This window comes from Ruditapes philippinarum, unplaced genomic scaffold (assembly GCF_026571515.1).
Source record: "Ruditapes philippinarum isolate M1 unplaced genomic scaffold, ASM2657151v2 ctg2552_1_1_1_1, whole genome shotgun sequence".
NCBI lineage: Eukaryota > Metazoa > Mollusca > Bivalvia > Venerida > Veneridae > Ruditapes > Ruditapes philippinarum.
In genome coordinates this window covers 185,397-209,209 of record NW_026865226.1, presented here as the reverse complement: position 1 = coordinate 209,209, position 23,813 = coordinate 185,397, and the positions used below count along the sequence as shown (strand labels likewise).

Genomic DNA, 23,813 nt, shown 5'->3' with positions numbered 1-23,813 from the left:
GAGATTTTTTCCCAGTGCATCAACAATTTTTTGTCTAAAGGTTAGTAAGAATGAATTGTTAGTATTTTGAAGGTGACATGAAAGTCAGATCAAACTGCAAGCATATATATAAGGTCACAAAATGATAAAATATACATGTATATACAATGTAATTAAGTAGCCTTGCATATTTAATTTCTTATTGACTTCTTTCAGGTGATTTGTATGCCAAAATCAATAATCAGAGGGGTATTTTATTTGGTGAAGAACAGGTATGTCTGTATAAGAATTTTGTTGTCATTCATTGAAAATGTGACTTTTTATGTAGGTGGTAGATTGGCCATTATTTTCATATGATGAGATTTGTTATATTTGTGCAGAGGCTACATAAAAGAACTTGGTAATTTCAAGATTTTAATCACATTCGGAAATAGTGACAATGCAAAAATATTTTATTCAGTACATGATTGATTTGCTTATATATTTAAGCCCAATAAAATCAAATTAGCTGGGAAAGGGGATTTACATTGTATTTTAAAGTCGGGTATCTAGGGTACAAGATTAGATTAAAGTGTTAACTTTATATTGTAGTATTATATCTTGGTAAAAGCTAAACTTGGCTGGTAATAGTCTCTGTTGAGGAACATATATGTCTATGACTTAGTCAGTCACATGTTATAATACTGGAACACACATATCCTCTCACTTCATATTTCTGGCTACATTCTATATGACTGGAAATTCACTAGGCTGTACATTGTTTGAAACAATTTTGAGAAATCTGACTGTGATATAAGGAGCATTTAGTCTTAATATTGTACAGGACATAAAAACTGTCTGTCTGAACCTCTCAACACATGGCTCTTTTGGGGCTAAACAAATGGAATCATAACAAAGCAATTAGTGCATATACTGAAGAAATAAGTGACCTTTCTATATGCTTTAATTATGTTTCAGTGACTAACTTGTATATATGAGTTGTTTGTTACTTAAGAGGCTTATCATATTTTTGAACTGTCTTTCATATTTTATTTGATTCAGATTTTGGACTGGTTTGTTCAAATGTGTCTGGCTATAAAGCATATACATGACAGAAAAATCCTACACAGAGATATAAAGTCACAGGTTAGTTGAAAGCAAGAAACCATTCTATTTATAGATGCACATTTAGCATCAAAATGTAGATGTCTGAACAGCAACAATTTCAGCTATTGTTTTAAAAAGTTGTATAAAAATGCAGTAAGTCAATTATTGTGCAAGCAAGTTAATATCTTTTTAAGAAGCATAATCTATGTCAGTATATATGATGGTTTATTATGACCTTAATATATGATATCATGGATAAAGTGCATTGGTTAAAGTTAAACTGTATATTGTGGTCTTATATGTCATATTAAATTAATGTCAATATTAATAAAACTTGAAATAAAGTTGACTTTTGGCAACATGATGTTGTAATGAAAATTTAATTTGCATTGAAATATATCATATACAGTTTGTCAGTACCTCTACAATATACCTAAGTAAGATTTTATGACTCTTATAACTTTAACTGTTGATATACACTGACTTTATGTTATAGAATATATTCCTGACAAGTAAAGGGATGGTACAGCTTGGTGATTTTGGTATAGCTAAGGTGCTCAATAGTACAGTAGAGCTGGCTCGTACATGTATAGGTACACCTTACTATCTCAGTCCAGAAATCTGTGAAAATAAACCTTATAATAATAAAAGGTAAGAAAAACATTTATTCAGGATTTCTTTATTACATGTATATGAAATTTCTATGCAAGGAAATGTTTGATGCTGTTTAATAATACATTAACTTCATTTCCAATGGTGTAAACCAGAACATTAATTATTAATAATTTAATTAATTATTTGTTGTACATTTTATGAGTATATATTATTTTGTATTATGAATGCTATGTGTAAGTACCACCAAAGTATTATCTATTTCATTTAGTGAATAGTAAGATGTATATTTAAGTAATAGAAAGAGCACCGAAACACGAGGCTATCTGATTTGTACGAGGGGGCGTAGCCCTCGAGTATAAATCAGATTGCCGAGTGTTTTGGTGTTCTTTCTCTTTTGTATCATAGTCAAACATAAAAACACGTTCCCTGTTGTCACAATTTTAAACCCCTGGAAAAAGTAACTAATGATCGAGCATCTGAATATGATATTTCTGCCGCTTTCCCTTTCTCTGCCATCACAATATGTAAACCCCAGCAAAATTGAGCCAATCAACGGGCATGATCTGGAGTGCGGCACTTCAGTTACCGCACTGTGCATGTTTATGTATACGATTTAACTCTGACACTTTTTCAACAGAAAGCTCCCCAAACTATGATACAAGTATTGTATACATGATATTATCAATTTTATTATTTCAGTGATGTATGGTCATTAGGATGTGTGGTATATGAATTAGCTACATTAAAACATGCTGTAAGTTTTTTTATCCTTAAAAAGTTATTTCAAGGTAATCTATCAATTATGGAATGCCTGATAAAATGTTTAAAATGTTTCTTACCTCTTTTGAAAAAAATGGTTATTTAAGCTATGTTAGTGCAACTTTGATATAAATGAATTATGTACTCTTAACTACACTGAACAAAGCTAATAAAGCTCCACTGCACATTTTGAGAATCATAAAAATACCTTAAAGCAAAACTGACAAAAGATTACATGCGAAGTTAAAACATTGATTTCTTAATACCCATGAGTAATTTCACTTATTTCCAATGATATTTAACACATTTACAGCCGCGTCGAACATGACACACTAAAAAATAAAACACATTTGTAGAAAACATGTTTTTTTTTTTTTTGCACTTTGTCAAAAAAGTGAAAACAAACTGAAAGTAACAATTTGCCCTTTTTAAACTTTTAGCCTAAAATTCTATCATTTTTATTTTTCAAAAACTTTCAATTTTTAATTCCCTGTTACAGTTTCCAAAAACTTTCTGATTGGTCATATAGCTCGGCTACATTTTGCACCTTTGTATTTTGGCAATTAGTACAGGTATAGTGAATAAGTATTTAGTATGGAAGACAAAATATCAGTTTGTTTACATTTTACTACCTTTATCACAAATTTTTTTCACATTTAACACTATTTTCTTCAGGTAATAGGCAACTTCCATTATTACAACATAATAAAATGCATGTTTGCCTTTTCTACAAAAGGAAAAATAATATTTCTGAGGCATAATATGCCTTTAGATTGTATGCTTTAAGAAGATGATATTGATAAAAAATTTGTCAAAAGCCATTTGTAATCGCTTGTTTGATTTGTTAAAGGTATATTATAATAAACAATGAGGGTTTATAAGTTTTGTTCACTGTGCCTGCATGTATTGACTGTATTGACTTTGAACAATTTCCACTTTAAATCTTAAAATCATTTAATTTGCATGAATGTATGGTTTTGATAACAAGGAAGAAACAATACATGCTATAATCTACCTGTAAGACAAATATATTGATATGTAATTACTAGTGTTATATTGAGTGTTGTCATATAACTGTACTATTTTCTTTCTGATTTGAAAAGGTAGAAATTCTAATTTCTATTGACAAAAATATAAAAATTATAGTGATAAGCAATCTTAATTTATATTTCATAAAAAAAAATTGTTTTATAAATAAAATTTAACAATGATTGTATACATTACAGTTTGAAGCAGGGAATATGAAGAATCTGGTATTGAAAATTATCAGGTAATAATAATGATTTGTACTTTTGATTTTTAAGCCTTTTTTAATTAAGAATTTTACTGATTTACTAAGTCAGTGATCGTAATAGGTCTACTTTATATAGTGCATATATTCATCTGTTTCTGACCTCTTTATAGTGCTGCAAATAGACTAAAATAACTCGCTTATTTAGGGGAGTAACTGGTCCCCGATCATAAACAGGGAGTTTCATATACCAAAATGTTCGGTTGGGTCCCTAGATTACGAAATAGGATTTCATTTTTGCCATAAGTGCTGGCGGACTAAGAAATCCAAGATGGCGTCCAAGATGGCCGCCAAAAATATGAAAATAATCATTTATTATTTATTACTTAAATTTGCAAGCATTAACTTTTAAAAAAGGTTGTTTTTAAACATTTTGATATTAAATATATTTATTTAATTTAGTTTTGGTATCTATTAATAATGCTAGTAGAATTTTTATGATAAAAAACCGATAATTAAGGCTAAATATTTCTAAAAATTGCTTGTTTTTTTTTAATATTTGCTTTACATTTTCTATTTTTTTCTTGCAATTCAATCATGATTTGTTTCCTTATGACTGATTTACAGGAAACCACTTTTTTACAAACAAAATGTGCCAATGAAAGTTATCATTTTAGTATAATTTTTAAGATAATGTGTTTTTAAGTGGGTGGGGTAAAATGGTAATTTTATTAAAATTTAAAAATACTTCAGATTACTTTATATTGACTGTCTAAAAGACTTGAATCTACTCCTTATTACATATTTCAGAGTCATTGCTCGATAGACAATGCCCTAGTTGTGAAATATGAGGAAAAATACATGTTGTTTTTTTTTTTCAATTTAAACCTGTGACTTAATGTTTTAACAGTAAAGTTTTGCACTTTCTTTCTTTTCCCTCAAAATATTTTATACATATAAATTCTTTCTGGCATATTTTATCAGTAAATAAAAAATTGAGAATTTGTTTTTCTTTCCAAAACGTGTTCTACTTTAATTGTCATTTAAGTATGTAACTGAGTGGATTGGGGTACATAGCAAATGTATTTAATACTGTTGGGAATTTGCAATATTTTAAGATAAACAAAATTTAAAGAAATTAATGTTTGAAATTTCATTGCATCATTTTATCAAATATGTTTCAAAATGCAGTTATATTGTCACTTGTATGAAATAAGTATTTTCCATGTAAAAATAGGAAAACAAGAGGGCCTGATGGTCCTGGCTCCCTCACCTGATATATTCTGCCAGAAAAGATCCAAATTTTAAATTTTCAGTGTTGATTTAAAGTCAGTAATGAGGTTACATTGGGTTTGTCATTTTTTACTCTAGCTGATTTAAAAAAGAATATTTGTAGAATGCCCAATGATGAATATCTATCTAAGCCTGTAACATTGTAATTTCATAATTTCATAACTAAGACTTAAATGTATTTTCCTATATCCAAGTCAATATAAACTAAGTGACCCCAGGGTAGGGCTAATTTTGACCCCACAGCCATGGTTTATATTATTTTTGTAGAGTCCTTTGCAAAGAAACATCAGGCATGCACTTGAAGTCAAAAGTCCACTCTTAATAAAGGTCATTAAGTTTTAGCAGAGTTACATAGTACATGTAAAACATATTTTAAGCTTTTTATGTAAAATTACAATGCCCAAGGCTTTGATATTTGGCATGTATTATTGCTTAGTGGTCATAATACAAATGTTTGACCTCTTAAAAAATGACAACCTAATGTGGCCTTATTACTGACTTTTGAATCGCAGAATTGTGACCTTTTCCAGTAATATTTCTCAAGTACATGACCATAATGGCCCTCTTTTTAATACTTATTAGCAGCTTGAACGTAGTAGAGCGGACATGAATATTATGCAAACCGATTCCTGCAAACAAACCCTTTCCCTAAGCGGCAGGGAAGTAATAGATAAATTATAGCCTGCATGTTGAACAAAACTGATCTGAAGACATTTTAGACACGTAGATGTAAAATAATTTCACATAAAGCAAACTGTAGGAAAATAGATTAACAAAAAAACAAAGCATCACTAGAAACTTTTCAATAAAGTCGAACTGGTAAATACAGTAACCAATAGTTTCCTTCATTACTCATTAATTAAAGGCCTCAGAAACAAATATCTTTTTACTTCTTTAGAAAGGGCAAACATAAATTTTATAATGTTGGAATAAAGGTTTTAGAGAATGTTTGGTACTTGTTATCTTACGAAAGTAGCACTTAATGTAAAATAATTTGTCAAAAAAGTAGCAAAATGTAAACAAAGTAGTATTTTGACTTCTATACAAAATACTATTACTGTACTTATTGCCAAAAAGAAACAGATGAAAAATATAGTTCTGGTTATTAGCCAATGAGTAATTATTTGGATACTATAAAAGAAATCCAACATGAAAAAGCTTTTTGAGAAATAAAAATGAAATCATTTTTGAGGCATAATGGGCCTTTAAGATTTAACTCTATGGAAATTAATTTATTTTTATCCACAACAAATTGCATCCCTTTATGCATGTCTGCTAAAAAGTAATCATTGTGCTCAAAGAGCGAAATCTATTTTTAAAATTAATAGTATATTTTTCATATTTCGACAATGACCAACAATTGTTATATAAAAGTAAGCACAACAAGTGCATTTCAGAATGATAGTACATGCAGCAGTTCGGACTGTAATATCCGTCCTAAGGTTACCTAACAAAGTCCACAGAGTTGCTGGGTAGCTCATGGGCGGTTTCAGAGAGACAGATATTCCGATCTGAACAGCAAACAGGTCTTTCTTCCATAGATATAATATATTCTATCATATTTTAAATAGTTAACCTCAATAATTAACTTTTCATGGAAATTAATGTCAATTCATCCTTTACTATTTTATTACAGTTATTAATCATTTCAACATATTAAATTTTTGATTTTATTGCATTTTCGAAACTTATAAATTTGCAACATCGTAAAATATAGTATTTTTTATCCCACTCATTCAGTAACAAATATTGTTAGACAATTTTGTGTATAACATATGAAAAGAAAAGCTAAAATCTTAATATTCGGGTGGGGCGTCCGTGGCCGAGTGGTCGTGGCCTTCAAATTTTTGTTCCTCACTGCTGTGGGTTCAAATCCCGACAGGGACTTTGGATTCTTTCATGTGAGGAAGCAATCCAGCTAGCTTACGCAACGTGGGTGGTTCTACTCAGGTGCCCGTTTGTGCCTGAAATAATGCACGGAAAGGCACCTGAGGTATTCATCTTACAGTAAAGTTGGACATCGCCATATAACCTGTGACGTAAAACCCAATCAAACAAACAAACTAAATATTGGTTCTAAAATTTACTAACTTTATATGTTAGAAAGATATGTGTAAAAGTTCATGAAGAAGGGAAAGAAACAAGGAACGTGTAAACAGATTTGCTGTTTAAATTTTAAGCATTTTAAAATTGAAATTATACTTATATTCTCATATTTCACAATTAGTGCATTGTCTATACATCAATGACTCTGAAATTTAAGATAAATAGATGTAAGTCTTTTAAGTTGTCAAAAAAGGTTATATTAGGATACTTGCAGTATTTTGAAATTTAAATAAATTAATCATTCCCCATACCCCACTTAAAAATACACACTATCCCAAAATGTAATTAAATGAAAAATTTTAATGTTAGATTTTGAATTTAACAAGAGCCACCGCCAAAATTTAATACTTTGACCATGATGGTCAAGGTCATTTAAAGGTTAAAGTAAGTTCAACCTTTTAGAAGGTCTTGTCCAAAAGGTTGTTTTGTCCAAGTATGAAATAATCCATTGATTAATTACCAAGTTACAGCCAATTATTTGATAATCTGTTAATATTCAATAAGTTTTCTTCAAGGTCAAGGTCATTCATGAGTTAAAGTAAATTTTAATTTAATATACATAAAGGTCTCGACCTAAAATGTCTGGAAATAAAGGTTATCAATTTATAAATAACAAAGTTATAGCCAGTTACAAAACAAAAATGAAACAAGAGAATTTCATTAATTTGACATTAACAGTCATGTTCAACTTAAGGTCAAGGCCAAATCTTAATTATTAAATATATATATTGGTAACAAGTTGTGTATAAATGAAATCCGTACATAAATAACAAAATTATGACAATTTAAAATTTTACTTTCACAGTCAAGATTATTTAAAGTTCAAGTTCAAAGTCAGTTCCACCTTTTACTTCATTTAATTACATTTTTTGGGATAGTGTGTCTTGTCCAAAGTGTTGTTTTGTCAATGTATGAAGATAATCCATAAATTAATTACCATGATACAGCCAATTGTAGCAAATATCAGTGGAAATACAATTATTTTACCTTCAAGGTCAATGTCATTAAAAGCCAAGGTCAATTTAAATTTATACATGAAAGTCATACCCTAAAGAATGTTGTGTTATAATATGAAGTGAATCCATTTATCATTAACAAAGTTATAGCCAGTTACAGCCCCCCCCCCCCCCCCCCACACACACACACAAATTCTATAATTTGACCTTCCAGGTCAATGTTATTTATGAGTGAAGATCAATGTCTGTCTGGTTAACTCGAAGGTCTATCCTAAAAATACTATTATGTTCAAGTTTGAGGACAATCCATTAGAAAATAATAAAGTTATCTAATAGCAAAAATCAGAAGAAAAAAGTAAGCAAAATTTAGACATTTGACCTTGGAGGTCAAGGTCATTTATGAATGAAGGTCAAATTTAGTCTTGTCTACTTAAAGATCTTGCCCAAATGTTGTTGTGGCCAAGTATGAAGACAAAACATAAAGAAGATTAAAAGTAATGATCACAGTTAAAGTTTGCTGACGGAAACGTCAATACCGACATGACTGTAACAATACCTCTATTCTTTTAATTTCTTTTAATTTTTTTTTTTATTTTATCTATTTTTTTATTATATTTTTTTTAAAAGTCGAGCTTAACATGTTGTTTTCTTTAAAATCAGTCATTATAATTAATTTTTATTAAAAAGAGAGAAAAAAATAAGAAATTGTATCAAGTATTTTTAAAATCACATTTTTTTTCCGTATATTTTTCGTAATTATTTTTTGTTTTTATCATCAAAAAATATAGTTACCTTAAAATACATATTAAAACTGCATTTGAGGAACACAATTAATACAAGAATGAAAAGAAAGAACTTATTGCTCAGTTTTAACTGCCAAAATTCAAGTAATATAAAGTAAATTATAATTTTCATATTTTTGGCGGCCATCTTGGACGCCATCTTGAATTTCTTAGTCCGCCAGCACTTTCAGGGAAAATGAAATTCAATTTCGTAATCTAGGGACTCAACCGAACATTTTGGTATATGAAACCCTCTGTTTATGATCGGGGACCAGTTAGGTGTTCCTAAGCTTAACAAATTTGCAGCACTAGTGCTGCAAATAGACTAAAATAACTCGCTTATTTAGGGGAGTAACTGGTCCCCGATCATAAACAGGGAGTTTCATATACCAAAATGTTCGGTTGGGTCCCTAGATTACGAAATAGGATTTCATTTTTGCCATAAGTGCTGGCGGACTAAGAAATCCAAGATGGCGTCCAAGATGGCCGCCAAAAATATGAAAATAATCATTTATTATTTATTACTTAAATTTGCAAGCATTAACTTTTAAAAAAGGTTGTTTTTAAACATTTTGATATTAAATATATTTATTTAATTTAGTTTTGGTATCTATTAATAATGCTAGTAGAATTTTTATGATAAAAACCGATAATTAAGGCTAAATATTTCTAAAAATTGCTGTTTTTTTTTAATATTTGCTTTACATTTTCTATTTTTTTCTTGCAATTCAATCATGATTTGTTTCCTTATGACTGATTTACAGGAAACCACTTTTTTACAAACAAAATGTGCCAATGAAAGTTATCATTTTAGTATAATTTTTAAGATAATGTGTTTTTAAGTGGGTGGGGTAAAATGGTAATTTTATTAAAATTTAAAAATACTTCAGATTACTTTATATTGACTGTCTAAAAGACTTGAATCTACTCCTTATTACATATTTCAGAGTCATTGCTCGATAGACAATGCCCTAGTTGTGAAATATGAGGAAAATACATGTTGTTTTTTTTTTTCAATTTAAAACCTGTGACTTAATGTTTTAACAGTAAAGTTTTGCACTTTCTTTCTTTTCCCTCAAAATATTTTATACATATAAATTCTTTCTGGCATATTTTATCAGTAAATAAAAAATTGAGAATTTGTTTTTCTTTCCAAAACGTGTTCTACTTTAATTGTCATTTAAGTATGTAACTGAGTGGATTGGGGTACATAGCAAATGTATTTAATACTGTTGGGAATTTGCAATATTTTAAGATAAACAAAATTTAAAGAAATTAATGTTTGAAATTTCATTGCATCATTTTATCAAATATGTTTCAAAATGCAGTTATATTGTCACTTGTATGAAATAAGTATTTTCCATGTAAAAATAGGAAAACAAGAGGGCCTGATGGTCCTGGCTCCCTCACCTGATATATTCTGCCAGAAAAGATCCAAATTTTAAATTTTCAGTGTTGATTTAAAGTCAGTAATGAGGTTACATTGGGTTTGTCATTTTTTACTCTAGCTGATTTAAAAAAGAATATTTGTAGAATGCCCAATGATGAATATCTATCTAAGCCTGTAACATTGTAATTTCATAATTTCATAACTAAGACTTAAATGTATTTTCCTATATCCAAGTCAATATAAACTAAGTGACCCCAGGGTAGGGCTAATTTTGACCCCACAGCCATGGTTTATATTATTTTTGTAGAGTCCTTTGCAAAGAAACATCAGGCATGCACTTGAAGTCAAAAGTCCACTCTTAATAAAGGTCATTAAGTTTTAGCAGAGTTACATAGTACATGTAAAACATATTTTAAGCTTTTTATGTAAAATTACAATGCCCAAGGCTTTGATATTTGGCATGTATTATTGCTTAGTGGTCATAATACAAATGTTTGACCTCTTAAAAAATGACAACCTAATGTGGCCTTATTACTGACTTTTGAATCGCAGAATTGTGACCTTTTCCAGTAATATTTCTCAAGTACATGACCATAATGGCCCTCTTTTTAATACTTATTAGCAGCTTGAACGTAGTAGAGCGGACATGAATATTATGCAAACCGATTCCTGCAAACAAACCCTTTCCCTAAGCGGCAGGGAAGTAATAGATAAATTATAGCCTGCATGTTGAACAAAACTGATCTGAAGACATTTTAGACACGTAGATGTAAAATAATTTCACATAAAGCAAACTGTAGGAAAATAGATTAACAAAAAAACAAAGCATCACTAGAAACTTTTCAATAAAGTCGAACTGGTAAATACAGTAACCAATAGTTTCCTTCATTACTCATTAATTAAAGGCCTCAGAAACAAATATCTTTTTACTTCTTTAGAAAGGGCAAACATAAATTTTATAATGTTGGAATAAAGGTTTTAGAGAATGTTTGGTACTTGTTATCTTACGAAAGTAGCACTTAATGTAAAATAATTTGTCAAAAAAGTAGCAAAATGTAAACAAAGTAGTATTTTTGACTTCTATACAAAAATACTATTACTGTACTTATTGCCAAAAAAGAAACAGATGAAAAATATAGTTCTGGTTATTAGCCAATGAGTAATTATTTGGATACTATAAAAGAAATCCAACATGAAAAAGCTTTTTGAGAAATAAAAATGAAATCATTTTTGAGGCATAATGGGCCTTTAAGATTTAACTCTATGGAAATTAATTTATTTTTATCCACAACAAATTGCATCCCTTTATGCATGTCTGCTAAAAAAGTAATCATTGTGCTCAAAGAGCGAAATCTATTTTTAAAATTAATAGTATATTTTTCATATTTCGACAATGACCAACAATTGTTATATAAAAGTAAGCACAACAAGTGCATTTCAGAATGATAGTACATGCAGCAGTTCGGACTGTAATATCCGTCCTAAGGTTACCTAACAAAGTCCACAGAGTTGCTGGGTAGCTCATGGGCGGTTTCAGAGAGACAGATATTCCGATCTGAACAGCAAACAGGTCTTTCTTCCATAGATATAATAATATATTCTATCATATTTTAAATAGTTAACCTCAATAATTAACTTTTCATGGAAATTAATGTCAATTCATCCTTTACTATTTTATTACAGTTATTAATCATTTCAACATATTAAATTTTTGATTTTATTGCATTTTCGAAACTTATAAATTTGCAACATCGTAAAATATAGTATTTTTTTATCCCACTCATTCAGTAACAAATATTGTTAGACAATTTTGTGTATAACATATGAAAAGAAAAGCTAAAATCTTAATATTCGGGTGGGGCGTCCGTGGCCGAGTGGTCGTGGCCTTCAAATTTTTGTTCCTCACTGCTGGTGGGTTCAAATCCCGACAGGGACTTTGGATTCTTTCATGTGAGGAAGCAATCCAGCTAGCTTACGCAACGTGGGTGGTTCTACTCAGGTGCCCGTTTGTGCCTGAAATAATGCACGGAAAGGCACCTGAGGTATTCATCTTACAGTAAAGTTGGACATCGCCATATAACCTGTGACGTAAAACCCAATCAAACAAACAAACTAAATATTGGTTCTAAAATTTACTAACTTTATATGTTAGAAAGATATGTGTAAAAGTTCATGAAGAAGGGAAAGAAACAAGGAACGTGTAAACAGATTTGCTGTTTAAATTTTAAGCATTTTAAAATTGAAATTATACTTATATTCTCATATTTCACAATTAGTGCATTGTCTATACATCAATGACTCTGAAATTTAAGATAAATAGATGTAAAGTCTTTTAAGTTGTCAAAAAAGGTTATATTAGGATACTTGCAGTATTTTGAAATTTAAATAAATTAATCATTCCCCATACCCCACTTAAAAATACACACTATCCAAAATGTAATTAAATGAAAAAATTTTAATGTTAGATTTTGAATTTAACAAGAGCCACCGCCAAAATTTAATACTTTGACCATGATGGTCAAGGTCATTTAAAGGTTAAAGTAAGTTCAACCTTTTAGAAGGTCTTGTCCAAAAGGTTGTTTTGTCCAAGTATGAAATAATCCATTGATTAATTACCAAGTTACAGCCAATTATTTGATAATCTGTTAATATTCAATAAGTTTTTCTTCAAGGTCAAGGTCATTCATGAGTTAAAGTAAATTTTAATTTAATATACATAAAGGTCTCGACCTAAAATGTCTGGAAATAAAGGTTATCAATTTATAAATAACAAAGTTATAGCCAGTTACAAAAACAAAAATGAAACAAGAGAATTTCATTAATTTGACATTAACAGTCATGTTCAACTTAAGGTCAAGGCCAAATCTTAATTATTAAATATATATATTGGTAACAAGTTGTGTATAAATGAAATCCGTACATAAATAACAAAATTATGACAATTTAAAATTTTTACTTTCACAGTCAAGATTATTTAAAGTTCAAGTTCAAAGTCAGTTCCACCTTTTACTTCATTTAATTACATTTTTTGGGATAGTGTGTCTTGTCCAAAGTGTTTGTTTTGTCAATGTATGAAGATAATCCATAAATTAATTACCATGATACAGCCAATTGTAGCAAATATCAGTGGAAATACAATTATTTTACCTTCAAGGTCAATGTCATTAAAAGCCAAGGTCAATTTAAATTTATACATGAAAGTCATACCCTAAAGAATGTTGTGTTATAATATGAAGTGAATCCATTTATCATTAACAAAGTTATAGCCAGTTACAGCCCCCCCCCCCCCCACACACACACAAAATTCTATAATTTGACCTTCCAGGTCAATGTTATTTATGAGTGAAGATCAATGTCTGTCTGGTTAACTCGAAGGTCTATCCTAAAAATACTATTATGTTCAAGTTTGAGGACAATCCATTAGAAAATAATAAAGTTATCTAATAGCAAAAATCAGAAGAAAAAAGTAAGCAAAATTTAGACATTTGACCTTGGAGGTCAAGGTCATTTATGAATGAAGGTCAAATTTAGTCTTGTCTACTTAAAGATCTTGCCCAAATGTTGTTGTGGCCAAGTATGAAGACAAAACATAAAGAAGATTAAAAGTAATGATCACAGTTAAAGTTTGCTGACGGAAACGTCAATACCGACATGACTGTAACAATACCCTCTATTCTTTTAATTTCTTTTAATTTTTTTTTTTATTTTATCTATTTTTTTATTATATTTTTTTTTAAAAGTCGAGCTTAACATGTTGTTTTCTTTAAAATCAGTCATTATAATTAATTTTTATTAAAAAGAGAGAAAAAAATAAGAAATTGTATCAAGTATTTTTAAAAATCACATTTTTTTTCCGTATATTTTTCGTAATTATTTTTTTGTTTTTATCATCAAAAAATATAGTTACCTTAAAATACATATTAAAACTGCATTTGAGGAACACAATTAATACAAGAATGAAAAGAAAGAACTTATTGCTCAGTTTTAACTGCCAAAATTCAAGTAATATAAAGTAAATTATAATTTTCATATTTTTGGCGGCCATCTTGGACGCCATCTTGAATTTCTTAGTCCGCCAGCACTTTCAGGGAAAATGAAATTCAATTTCGTAATCTAGGGACTCAACCGAACATTTTGGTATATGAAACCCTCTGTTTATGATCGGGGACCAGTTAGGTGTTCCTAAGCTTAACAAATTTGCAGCACTATTAGCTCACCTGTCACAAAGTGACATGGTGAGCTTTTGTGATCGCTTTTCGTCTGGCGTCAGTCCGTCGTCTGTCCGTCCGTAAACTTTTACTTTAAACGACATCTCCTCATAAACCGCTAAGCCAATTTCATCCAAACTTCACTGGAATGTTCCTTTGGTAGTCATCTTAAAAAATTGTTAAAGGAATTTAATTCCAAGTAAAACTCTGGTTGCCATGGCAACCAAAAGAAAAAACTTAAAATATCTTCTTTTAGAAAACCGAAAGAGCTAGAGCTTAAATATTTCACATGAACCATCATCTAGTCAGTGTCTACCAAGTTTATACAAATAAATGCCCTGGGGTAAATATTGGCCCCGCTTAGATATTTATCATGAAACATCTTCATATGGGTGTCTACCAAGTTTGTTCAAATAAAAGCCCTACAGTTAAATTTGTCCCGCCCTGGGGGCCTATTTACAGGTGAGGGATTTCAGGGCCATCATGGCCCTCTTGTTTACCTTTAATAATAGTTTTTATTAGTTATTAAGATTTTTATGCCACCGCAGCATCTGCGATGCGGTGGCATATAGCGATTCACCTGTGTGTGTTGTGTGTGTGTGTTATATAGATTATATAGTGAACTTAAAAAATCTTCTTGTGAAAAACCACTAGTCCAATTTCAACCAAACTTGGCAGGATTGTTCCTTGGGTGAACGGTTTCCAAAGTTGTTCAAAGAATTTCATTCCATGCAGAAATCTGGTTGCCATGGCAACCAAAAGGAATTATAAGAATAAATTTAAAAAATCTTCTTGTAAAGACTCAAAAGGCCTAGAGCTTAGATATTTTGCATAAGGCATTGTCTGGTAGACCTCTAACAAGATTGTTCAATATTAAAGCCCTGGGGTCAAAAATTGGCCCCACCCCGGGGGTCATTGATTTTCACTATGTACATATAGTAAAAAATTTAAAATACCTTCTTGTAAAAACCCAAAAGGCCTAGAGCTTAGATATTTTGCATAAGGCAACGTCTGGTAGACCCTTACCAAAATTGTTCAAATTATAGCCCTTAGGTCAAAATCGGCCCCACCCTGGGGTCATTGATTTTCACTATATGTACATATAGTAAAAAAATTAAAAAACACCTTCTTGTAAAGACCCAAACGGCCTAGAGCTTAGATATTTTGCATAAGGCATTTTCTGGTAGACCTCTACCCAGATTGTTCCAATTATACCCCTGGGGTCAAAATCGGCCCCGCCCCGGGGTCATTGGTTTTCCTTATATGTATATAGTAAAAACTTTAAAAAAATTCTTCTAGCAATTGACAAATGCTAGAGGTTAGATATTTTGCATGAAACATTGTGTAGTAAACCTCTAGCAAGATTGTTCAAATTATAGCCCTGGGGTCAAAATTGCCCCCGCCCTGGGGGTCATTATATGTGTATAGTAAAAACTTTAAAAAATCATCTTCTCTAAATTTACAAAGGCTAGAGTTAAGATATTTTCCATGAAACATTGTGTAGTGAACCTCTAGCAAGATTGTTCAAATTATAGCTCTGGGGTCAAAATTGGTTCCGCCCCGGGGGTCATTGATTTTCATTATGTACATATAGTGAAAAAACAAAAAAGAGCTTTGATGTTTGATATATAGTATCATTTATAGGTCCTCTACCAAAGTTGTTAAAATTTTTCCTCTGGTGTCAAAATTGGCCCTGCCCGGGGGCAGTGATTCTCATTATGTACACATAGTAAAAACAGAAAATAAAACAAATGTTTTCTGAATGGGAGAAAGTTTTAGCTTAGATATTTGACTTGAAATGTTGTTTGGTGGACCTGTATCAAGATTGTTTTGAATTAAACCCTTGGGTCAAAATTATGCCTTGCCCAAGGGGACAGTGACCTACTTTCTTGTCCTTTGATGTACAGCAATGACATTTTGACCATATGCACAGTTTTAGTTGCAAAATTGAACTTTGATATCAGGTGACCTAGATTTTGATGATGTGACCTACATGTACTTTCTTGTCCTTTGATGTACAGCTATGAAATTTGAACCATGCGGTGGCATAGCATTTTTCTCGAATGCAATCTTGTTTTAAACTACATTTCAATGACTCTTTTGTAATTTGTTGTAGATAATTTAAATAAACTGGCGTTGTATGACAATTTCAGTTATATAGATTAATTTATGTGATTTATATTACAAAAAAATGTCCAGTATTTATAATTGTCAGTTAATGGTCAGGATAATATATCAAACCACCACTTTCTCTTGGCAGCAGGTAGATCTGTTTAAAGTGTTTGTAAAGAATGAATAAATCTACATACATGTAATTTCTTTTATTTGTTTGATTAAAAAATAATACATAAATTTGTAGCAGTTGTTTATATAGAAGATATAAACTTCACGATTATCCAATGAACACCAACATTACAATTAATATATGTGTTGTATTTTAAAAATTGTTAAACAACTGTCACTGTTTTAGCTTGACTCTTCAAAGAATACTGAGAGCTATTGTACTTGACTAGGTGTTGTCTCCACACTTTTGTTAAGTTTTAATGCAAAGTGGTGTCTGCAAAACTACTGAAGCAAATGAGTTGAAACTTAATACACTTATTTTAGAGCATAATAAGAGGTCAATTTCCAAGGCCCATAAGTGTAACATGGATTTTGACAGAATAATGGCCCTTTTTGTAAAGTGGATTAAAAAAACTTCTACATTATCCAGGCTCTTGTTTTACTATCAAGCACTGAGAATAATCAAGCACGCTGTTTTAATGACAGCTCTGTAAAAAAATTTATACAAAAAATATTATATTGTTTTTTTGAGATAAATGTAATTGGATAGTTAATGTCTTTATATTTCAGAGGATCATATCCACCATTATCACCAAAGTACAGCTATGAACTTAGAAATTTAATTGCTCAGTTATTTAAAAGAGCTCCAAGGTAAGTTGTTACACAGAATTTTATCTTCTTTTCTTAGAAGGCTGTAATAAGAATTTGAAATATTTTCTTAATATTAGTTTAAACTATTTTTATTTGAGCAAGTTTGTGAAGAAAGCTTGTCGCTAATTTGAACAACTCTAGTGTCTCCTTCCTGATACTAACAAGTACTGATATCAGGAGTGGAAACATGGTGCTGATCCCTGTAGTACTTGCAATAACAGGAAGAGAGGCAGATATTTTAACAACTAGGCTACTTTCAAACTGAATTAAAAATGTTAAGAGTTAACATACAATGTACCAATGCAGATTATGACTTAACCATCTCACCAGCATAAATCAGGCAGTCAGCACTTTTATACTTCTAGCTGATAAAAATTTAGTTTTGAAACCTCTTTGATTTACAATTAACAATTCTAAATTCGATGCAGTTGTGTTTGTGAAGTATTTAATAATATGGGTGGTACAATGAGCTTATTAATGATTTTTTCATCTACAGCATATTTTTCATCATTAACCTCACTGTCTTATTTTACCATTCTATTATTTAATTACATTGCAGAGACCGACCTTCCATCAATTCCATTTTGAAAAAGCCAATCATCTCTCAAAGAATTCCAAAGTTCCTGACTTCAGATGTAAGTGTTTATAATATTTTAAATAGAAACAAATATTAAAATCCTATTCCCTTTCATGAAAATAAAGTTTTATTTTAGGGTGGGAAATTTCTGTTTTTTAATGGCATTTGAACTAGAATTATGTTTATTTTGATTGAACCATCTAATTTTTTAAAAATATTTTTTTAGTTTTGAATTTTGTGCATTTTGATATTATTTTGACATCATAGAAAATTGTTAACAAACCTTCATTGACTTATTATTATTGACTCGTATGTTTTATCATTTTGGTATACCTTAATTGTTGTCTGTTATAGTGACTAACCTTTGGATAGTATACATTCAAGTTATTGTTCTTTTTTTCTAAAAAAAGGAAGTTTACAAAGTTATAATTATTTATGTATTATTACAGCAATTAGAGTCAGAGTTTAGTCACACTATAATGCATGGTCACAAACTAGGGCGTGCCCTCCCTCCCCCACCTAACCCTGCATCTAGACCTCCATCAGGTAAGAAAAAAAAAACAATGTCTATTTAAACTACATATTTGTTATATATCAAGTGCTTGATGCAAAACAAGTGTAATTTCTTTAAATCAATGGGTTACAACTGTTTCACACCAAGTTTACAAAATTGAAAATATAATTGCACTTTATAGAGAATTATCTGTGAGAGATAACCTTGTAAATGAGCTAGTACATACAAAAGTTGTTTATGTAGAGAAAACACAAAATTGATAACAGTTTATGTAATTGAAATGTTATTTATCATTTATAATCAAGATATTTGCAAGTGCCATAAAACAATGTATGCATGAAAATAGAAAATGTGTTGTTTGATTGGCAAATATTGTTGGGAATATAAATAAAAAATGGTTTTCTATGTTTGTTTTTTATTTGTCTTAAATATCGGATAATAAATTTTATAAGGATCTCCATTATGTTTTAACGCTTCTAAATCCTGCAATGTATATAGATAAGATTATCTTATTGTATACAAGCTTGAAGCAAAAACATGTAAGTTGATTCAAACTTGAACTAGTAGATATCACATAAGTGTATTCTTGTTTGAAATTTGTCTGAATTATTAAAACATTCAAAATTCTATAAATTTGTGTTACATTAATAATTTTGTAAACCATGTAATTACTTTTCATTATTATATTTCATACATGGCAAATATTGATATTTTCAGCTGCCAGGAATAGAGGTGATGTTGGTGGACCAGCTGTAGCAGCAGCTGCTAAAAAATATGACCCCTCTAGAATCTACGGGCAACCTGTTGTCAGGAAATCAAAAGAAAATAGGTATTTAACCTAAATATGTCATAGCTTTGTCAGTTTGGAATTCATGGTTTTGTAAGTTTGTGGAATAAAATTTAAAATGTTACATAAAGTTACATATGTAAATTATTTAAAGGAACAAAAGACAATATAAAGGTCTACCAGTAATCCACCAACTACTTTTTATGTGGTATAAAGGTACCAACACCATCTTAATAAAAATAAATTTAAAAGACAAATAGGTTAGTCATAGTGATAAAAGAATTTTTCAGTTTTTAGCTGTGAAAAATTTAGCCCAACCTTTTCTATTTATTGCTTGGTTGACTGCCCACAAACAGTATCACAAACAAAACTATGTGCTATTTCATGTAAACTAGGTCAATCGGTGACCATGTCTTTAATCCTTGTGTAGTAATTGGATAGCCATCCAGCCAATTTGCATAAAACTGTAAACACTGGAAAGGTCTATTAAACTGATATCTTTATAAGTTGTGATAGACCGCCTCCGTGGTCGAGTGGTTAGAGTCGATGACTTCTAATCCAGTTACCTCTCTGGCGTGGGTTTGATCCCCGGGAGATGCTTTGGTAGTTTAGCGCGAAGGAAGGTAGTCAAGTACTGGTGTAACTCTCCAGGAACGATGGTTAGGAAACTACCCGCCTATATGACTGAAATACTGTTGGAAAAAGGCGTAAAATGACACAAACAAACAAAAACAAATTATAAGTTGTGATAGACTTAGGGAGGTAGTAATGACTACCTGACTATTTTATTACATGTATTTTTATTGACATAATTGTATGAACAAAACATCTGAATGAATTTAGAGCACCAGCAGATGTAAGAAAGAGACCAGGAAGTGCTGGATCCCGTCCTGGTAGTGCTTCAGGCTCAAGACCTGGAAGTGCCGCCGGTTCCAGGCCTGGCAGTGCAGCTGGATCCCGGCCTTCAAGTAGTCAGGTATGTTGAAAAGCATTTTGTTAATTATTTTGTAGCTTCATAGCTTAGAAATTAAAAATATATCAAATTATATTGTGTACTTTGATGATAAATTGAAATAGATTTCAGACTTATTATTATCTATAAGTTTAAATTATATCTCAATATATACATGTTTTAAATTCATATAAGTTTCATATTTTATGATTGTAATTGTTCTGTTAAAAGCTTTAACATAAAGTCAATACATTTTAAACAGGACATAAGTTGAAATAAAGATAATATTTATAGAAAAAGAAAAAAGCAGTGAATGGTGTACCCCAAATCTCCCCGTCTTACAAGGTATAAATAATCAAAACATATGCTAGGTTTGAAAAGATTTCTTGAAATACACATTAACTTAGGAAAGGGCTTCACAAGCAAATCTTTCATTTGCAGCCTTTTTTCTTCACATGTTTGATGTCTACTGTTTTCTTCTTTCTAGAGACTCATGTGTAGCAGTAACACAGTGTTACATCTCTCTATCACATGTTAATGATCAAAATCTTTTTCTGATTTTTCTGATTTTTACTGATTTGAAACAAGTAAATGTGAAACAATTAAGTGATTTATTGCATACCAATGCCATACAGCTTTTGGGACTCCGTAAAAATGTTACTGCACAGCTGTGCATATATTTTGACTTGATGTCATTTGTGTTATACAAACATAAGTTAAAGACATGCTAAATGTTAGTGTTACACTATTGGTGTGTCAATGAAAAAATTCTTCTTATTCAGTTAAAACAGTCTTTATTTTTGGTATGTGATAAATAGAATATTATATTTGTGTAGGTTCATTTACTAAATTAATGAACTTGTTGAATAAAATAAAAAAAATCATGTCTTAATAATGCCTATATTGAACTTACATGTACATTCAGTATACTCTATATACTGACTTGTATCACAAGTCCTGCACATTGGTTGGACATTTCTAGGATATATTTAATATCATTCTAGCTTAAAAGACATAACTTAGTAACTAATTGTATACACATGTATATTACTGATGTTTATATCAGATATTGTTGATAATGTAGATTACTTTGTTATTGTAAAGTTTTAAAATTACATTAATATAAATAACAGGGTAGAGCAGGTGTTATTTAGTACATTTTATATTTGGAATGCATTTAAATGTGGAGAAGCCTCTTTTTTGTGGGCTTTAATTATTAATGCAGTCTAGTCTGCAGTTCTAAGATGTAATTTTTTATAACATTATTTATTATGAAGGATTTACAAAAAAGGAAGCAAGAATTAATGGAAAAGGAAAGAAAAAGGAGGGAAGAATTAAGAAAGAGGGATGACGATCAAAAAAGAAGGGAATATGAAAAAAGACATAAAGATTTGGTAGAAAAGCAAAAGGTATTGATGTTATTTTGATAAGATTTTTGCCATTTTGTCAAAGCAAGATTGAAGTTTTTATTCTCATTTTCAATGGTGTTGGAATCCATTTGCACTTTTAACTTGTTTTATTTACATTTGTATTCTCAGAAATTGATGTTGAAGTCTAGTATTATTTACATTAATATGATATTTCATTGATATGAAATAGAAGTTAAAAATGTTTTATTAGGTTGACCAATGGAAGATTGTCAAATTTATGAAAATACTCATCAGTTGTGTTAGCCCGATTCATAACAATCATCAATTATGTGGCAAAGCTAAAATTTCATTAAACTCACTTATGTTGATATAAGATAATTTATTAATTACCCTGTTTGTATGTCTGTTTAGATGTTGTTCAGTGGAAAATTGTTTTCAGATTACATCTTTCTAATGCTTTTGTGGATTTTCTTAAAACTTGGCACACAATTTTCTGTGTGCCTTCATGAGATAGGTTGCATGCTTGACCCAGTCTGAATTTTAATTGTCAGTGTCACATTTACAGATAAAAAAGTAAATAGAAAAAAATTTGAATATTTTTTTTACAGTTATCCAGTCTATTATGTTGTACCAGTACTTCCTTGATAGCCTTGTTTAAAATTACAAATGCTGATAATTCAGAATCTTATACAAATTTTATTGTGAGGGTCAAGTATCACTTTAAATGACACAGCTTGTTTGGTTTTAATAGTATTATTTAATCTTTCTAAAAATACCAGTCTGTTATGATATTTGTATATGGTAATGGGTCACCTTGGTTCTATACTAACTGGCAATTGGTATAATTCTAGTGAATTCATATTGTGTGTGGAAGTCAAAATACAACTTTGTTTACAGTTTGCTACTTTTACAACATATTACTGCACATTCAACACTCCTTTCTGCAGTTGTTTAACACTATCACTATGACAGATAGAAATTGAAAAAGTCATCAGCATATTGTTTGAAATTATCTTTATTTTTAAAAAGACATATGTATCAATTCAAGGTGTTTTATGATTGATCCATAAATAAACATTTAAGATTAATGTTTTAATAACAATAAATGTAATTTATTAAACACTGTTTGAACAATATATTCTACAAAATATCAAAATACACATATAAATTGTAAATTATTTACAAATTTATATACTTTCATCAATAAAACTTTAAGATATCCATTATTTAAGTCATGAAAATGTTTAACAATGAAAGTAATGATGAAAATATATCAAAGTGATAAAAGTAATCATTACCAGTAATATATTTATTATGGGATGAGTTGACCCATGCCTAGTTGATATTGGGATGAGATGACTTTGGAGCCGAGTTAGATTGAGGGGCGAGTTGGCCCGGATTCTTTGTATACATGTGATATTTCACTTTTTTCTGTAATAATGCAAACTAGAAAGTACCTGTATTGTTATTGCCTTTAGAAACAGGTTAACTGTTTTAACCCAAAGAATTTATCTTATTCTATTGAACTACTGATTTCATTTTTTTGTAACCTTAATTGATACAGATGGCCAGAATTAACAGGGCAAGAGAAGATGGTTGGAATAATTTACTTGGTTCTCTTGATTCTGATAGGAGTAGTGTATGTATTATCCTAATACATTATTTCACTATAGATGCTTTTCACATAGAAATTATTACCTCCCCTGGCTGCCATTTTAAGGGACATTACCAATATGTAATATGCTTAAAAAAAGAAGATAAAAAATAGTAATATATTCATTCATATGTATAAAAGCTTTGAAAGTTCACAAGTCAAGCTGTTTATATTGATATGTTTATGTTTTGTCAAATATATTATATGAAATATGGGCCCGAAAAAATGGCGGCCACTTTCGGCAAGGGAGGTAAATATTGTAAAAATCGGGAACTATCTATTAGTTAGTGTAAAAGTCAGTGTAAAAAGGTCATCTTTGTAATACTATTTGCTAATGTCCATTAAAGGTCATAATTTATGGAAAGTAGATTAATAAGCTTAACTAAAACTTGATCAGGAAAGCATTACCATAATTTGTCTGCTATCATTTGATATCACAATCTTGCATTATTAATATCTGTGAAATTTAAGTTTAGAAAAAATCAATTTTTGCAAATTTATTATTCACTTTCATACTTGAATAATTGAATTCTACTTTGTATTTAAACTTTAAGGATTCCTTTAGTTTCATCTTCATGCAGCCAACTTAATAGAGCCTTGTCTGCGTTGATTGCAGGTTG

At 30.1% G+C, this 23,813-nt stretch overlaps 1 protein-coding gene across 7 annotated transcripts in view; it reads left to right on the top strand.

Annotated features, from left to right (window-relative positions):
* The window catches only part of LOC132728258 (serine/threonine-protein kinase Nek1-like), a 55,406-nt gene that overhangs the window by 4,708 nt on the left and 26,885 nt on the right, over positions 1-23,813 (top strand). For 4 of the 7 annotated variants that reach the window (XM_060713867.1, XM_060713870.1, XM_060713866.1 and 1 more), the window contains exons 5-16: positions 196-251; positions 1,021-1,104; positions 1,562-1,716; positions 2,380-2,434; positions 3,666-3,709; positions 17,259-17,339; positions 17,899-17,974; positions 18,366-18,462; positions 19,148-19,259; positions 20,061-20,193; positions 21,447-21,578; positions 23,104-23,178. In XM_060713867.1, the coding sequence (XP_060569850.1) occupies positions 196-251; positions 1,021-1,104; positions 1,562-1,716; positions 2,380-2,434; positions 3,666-3,709; positions 17,259-17,339; positions 17,899-17,974; positions 18,366-18,462; positions 19,148-19,259; positions 20,061-20,193; positions 21,447-21,578; positions 23,104-23,178 (1,100 nt within the window). The remainder of the gene's footprint in view (positions 1-195; positions 252-1,020; positions 1,105-1,561; positions 1,717-2,379; positions 2,435-3,665; positions 3,710-17,258; positions 17,340-17,898; positions 17,975-18,365; positions 18,463-19,147; positions 19,260-20,060; positions 20,194-21,446; positions 21,579-23,103; positions 23,179-23,813) is intronic. The other 3 variants (XM_060713869.1, XM_060713868.1, XM_060713871.1) reach the window with 2 other exon arrangements.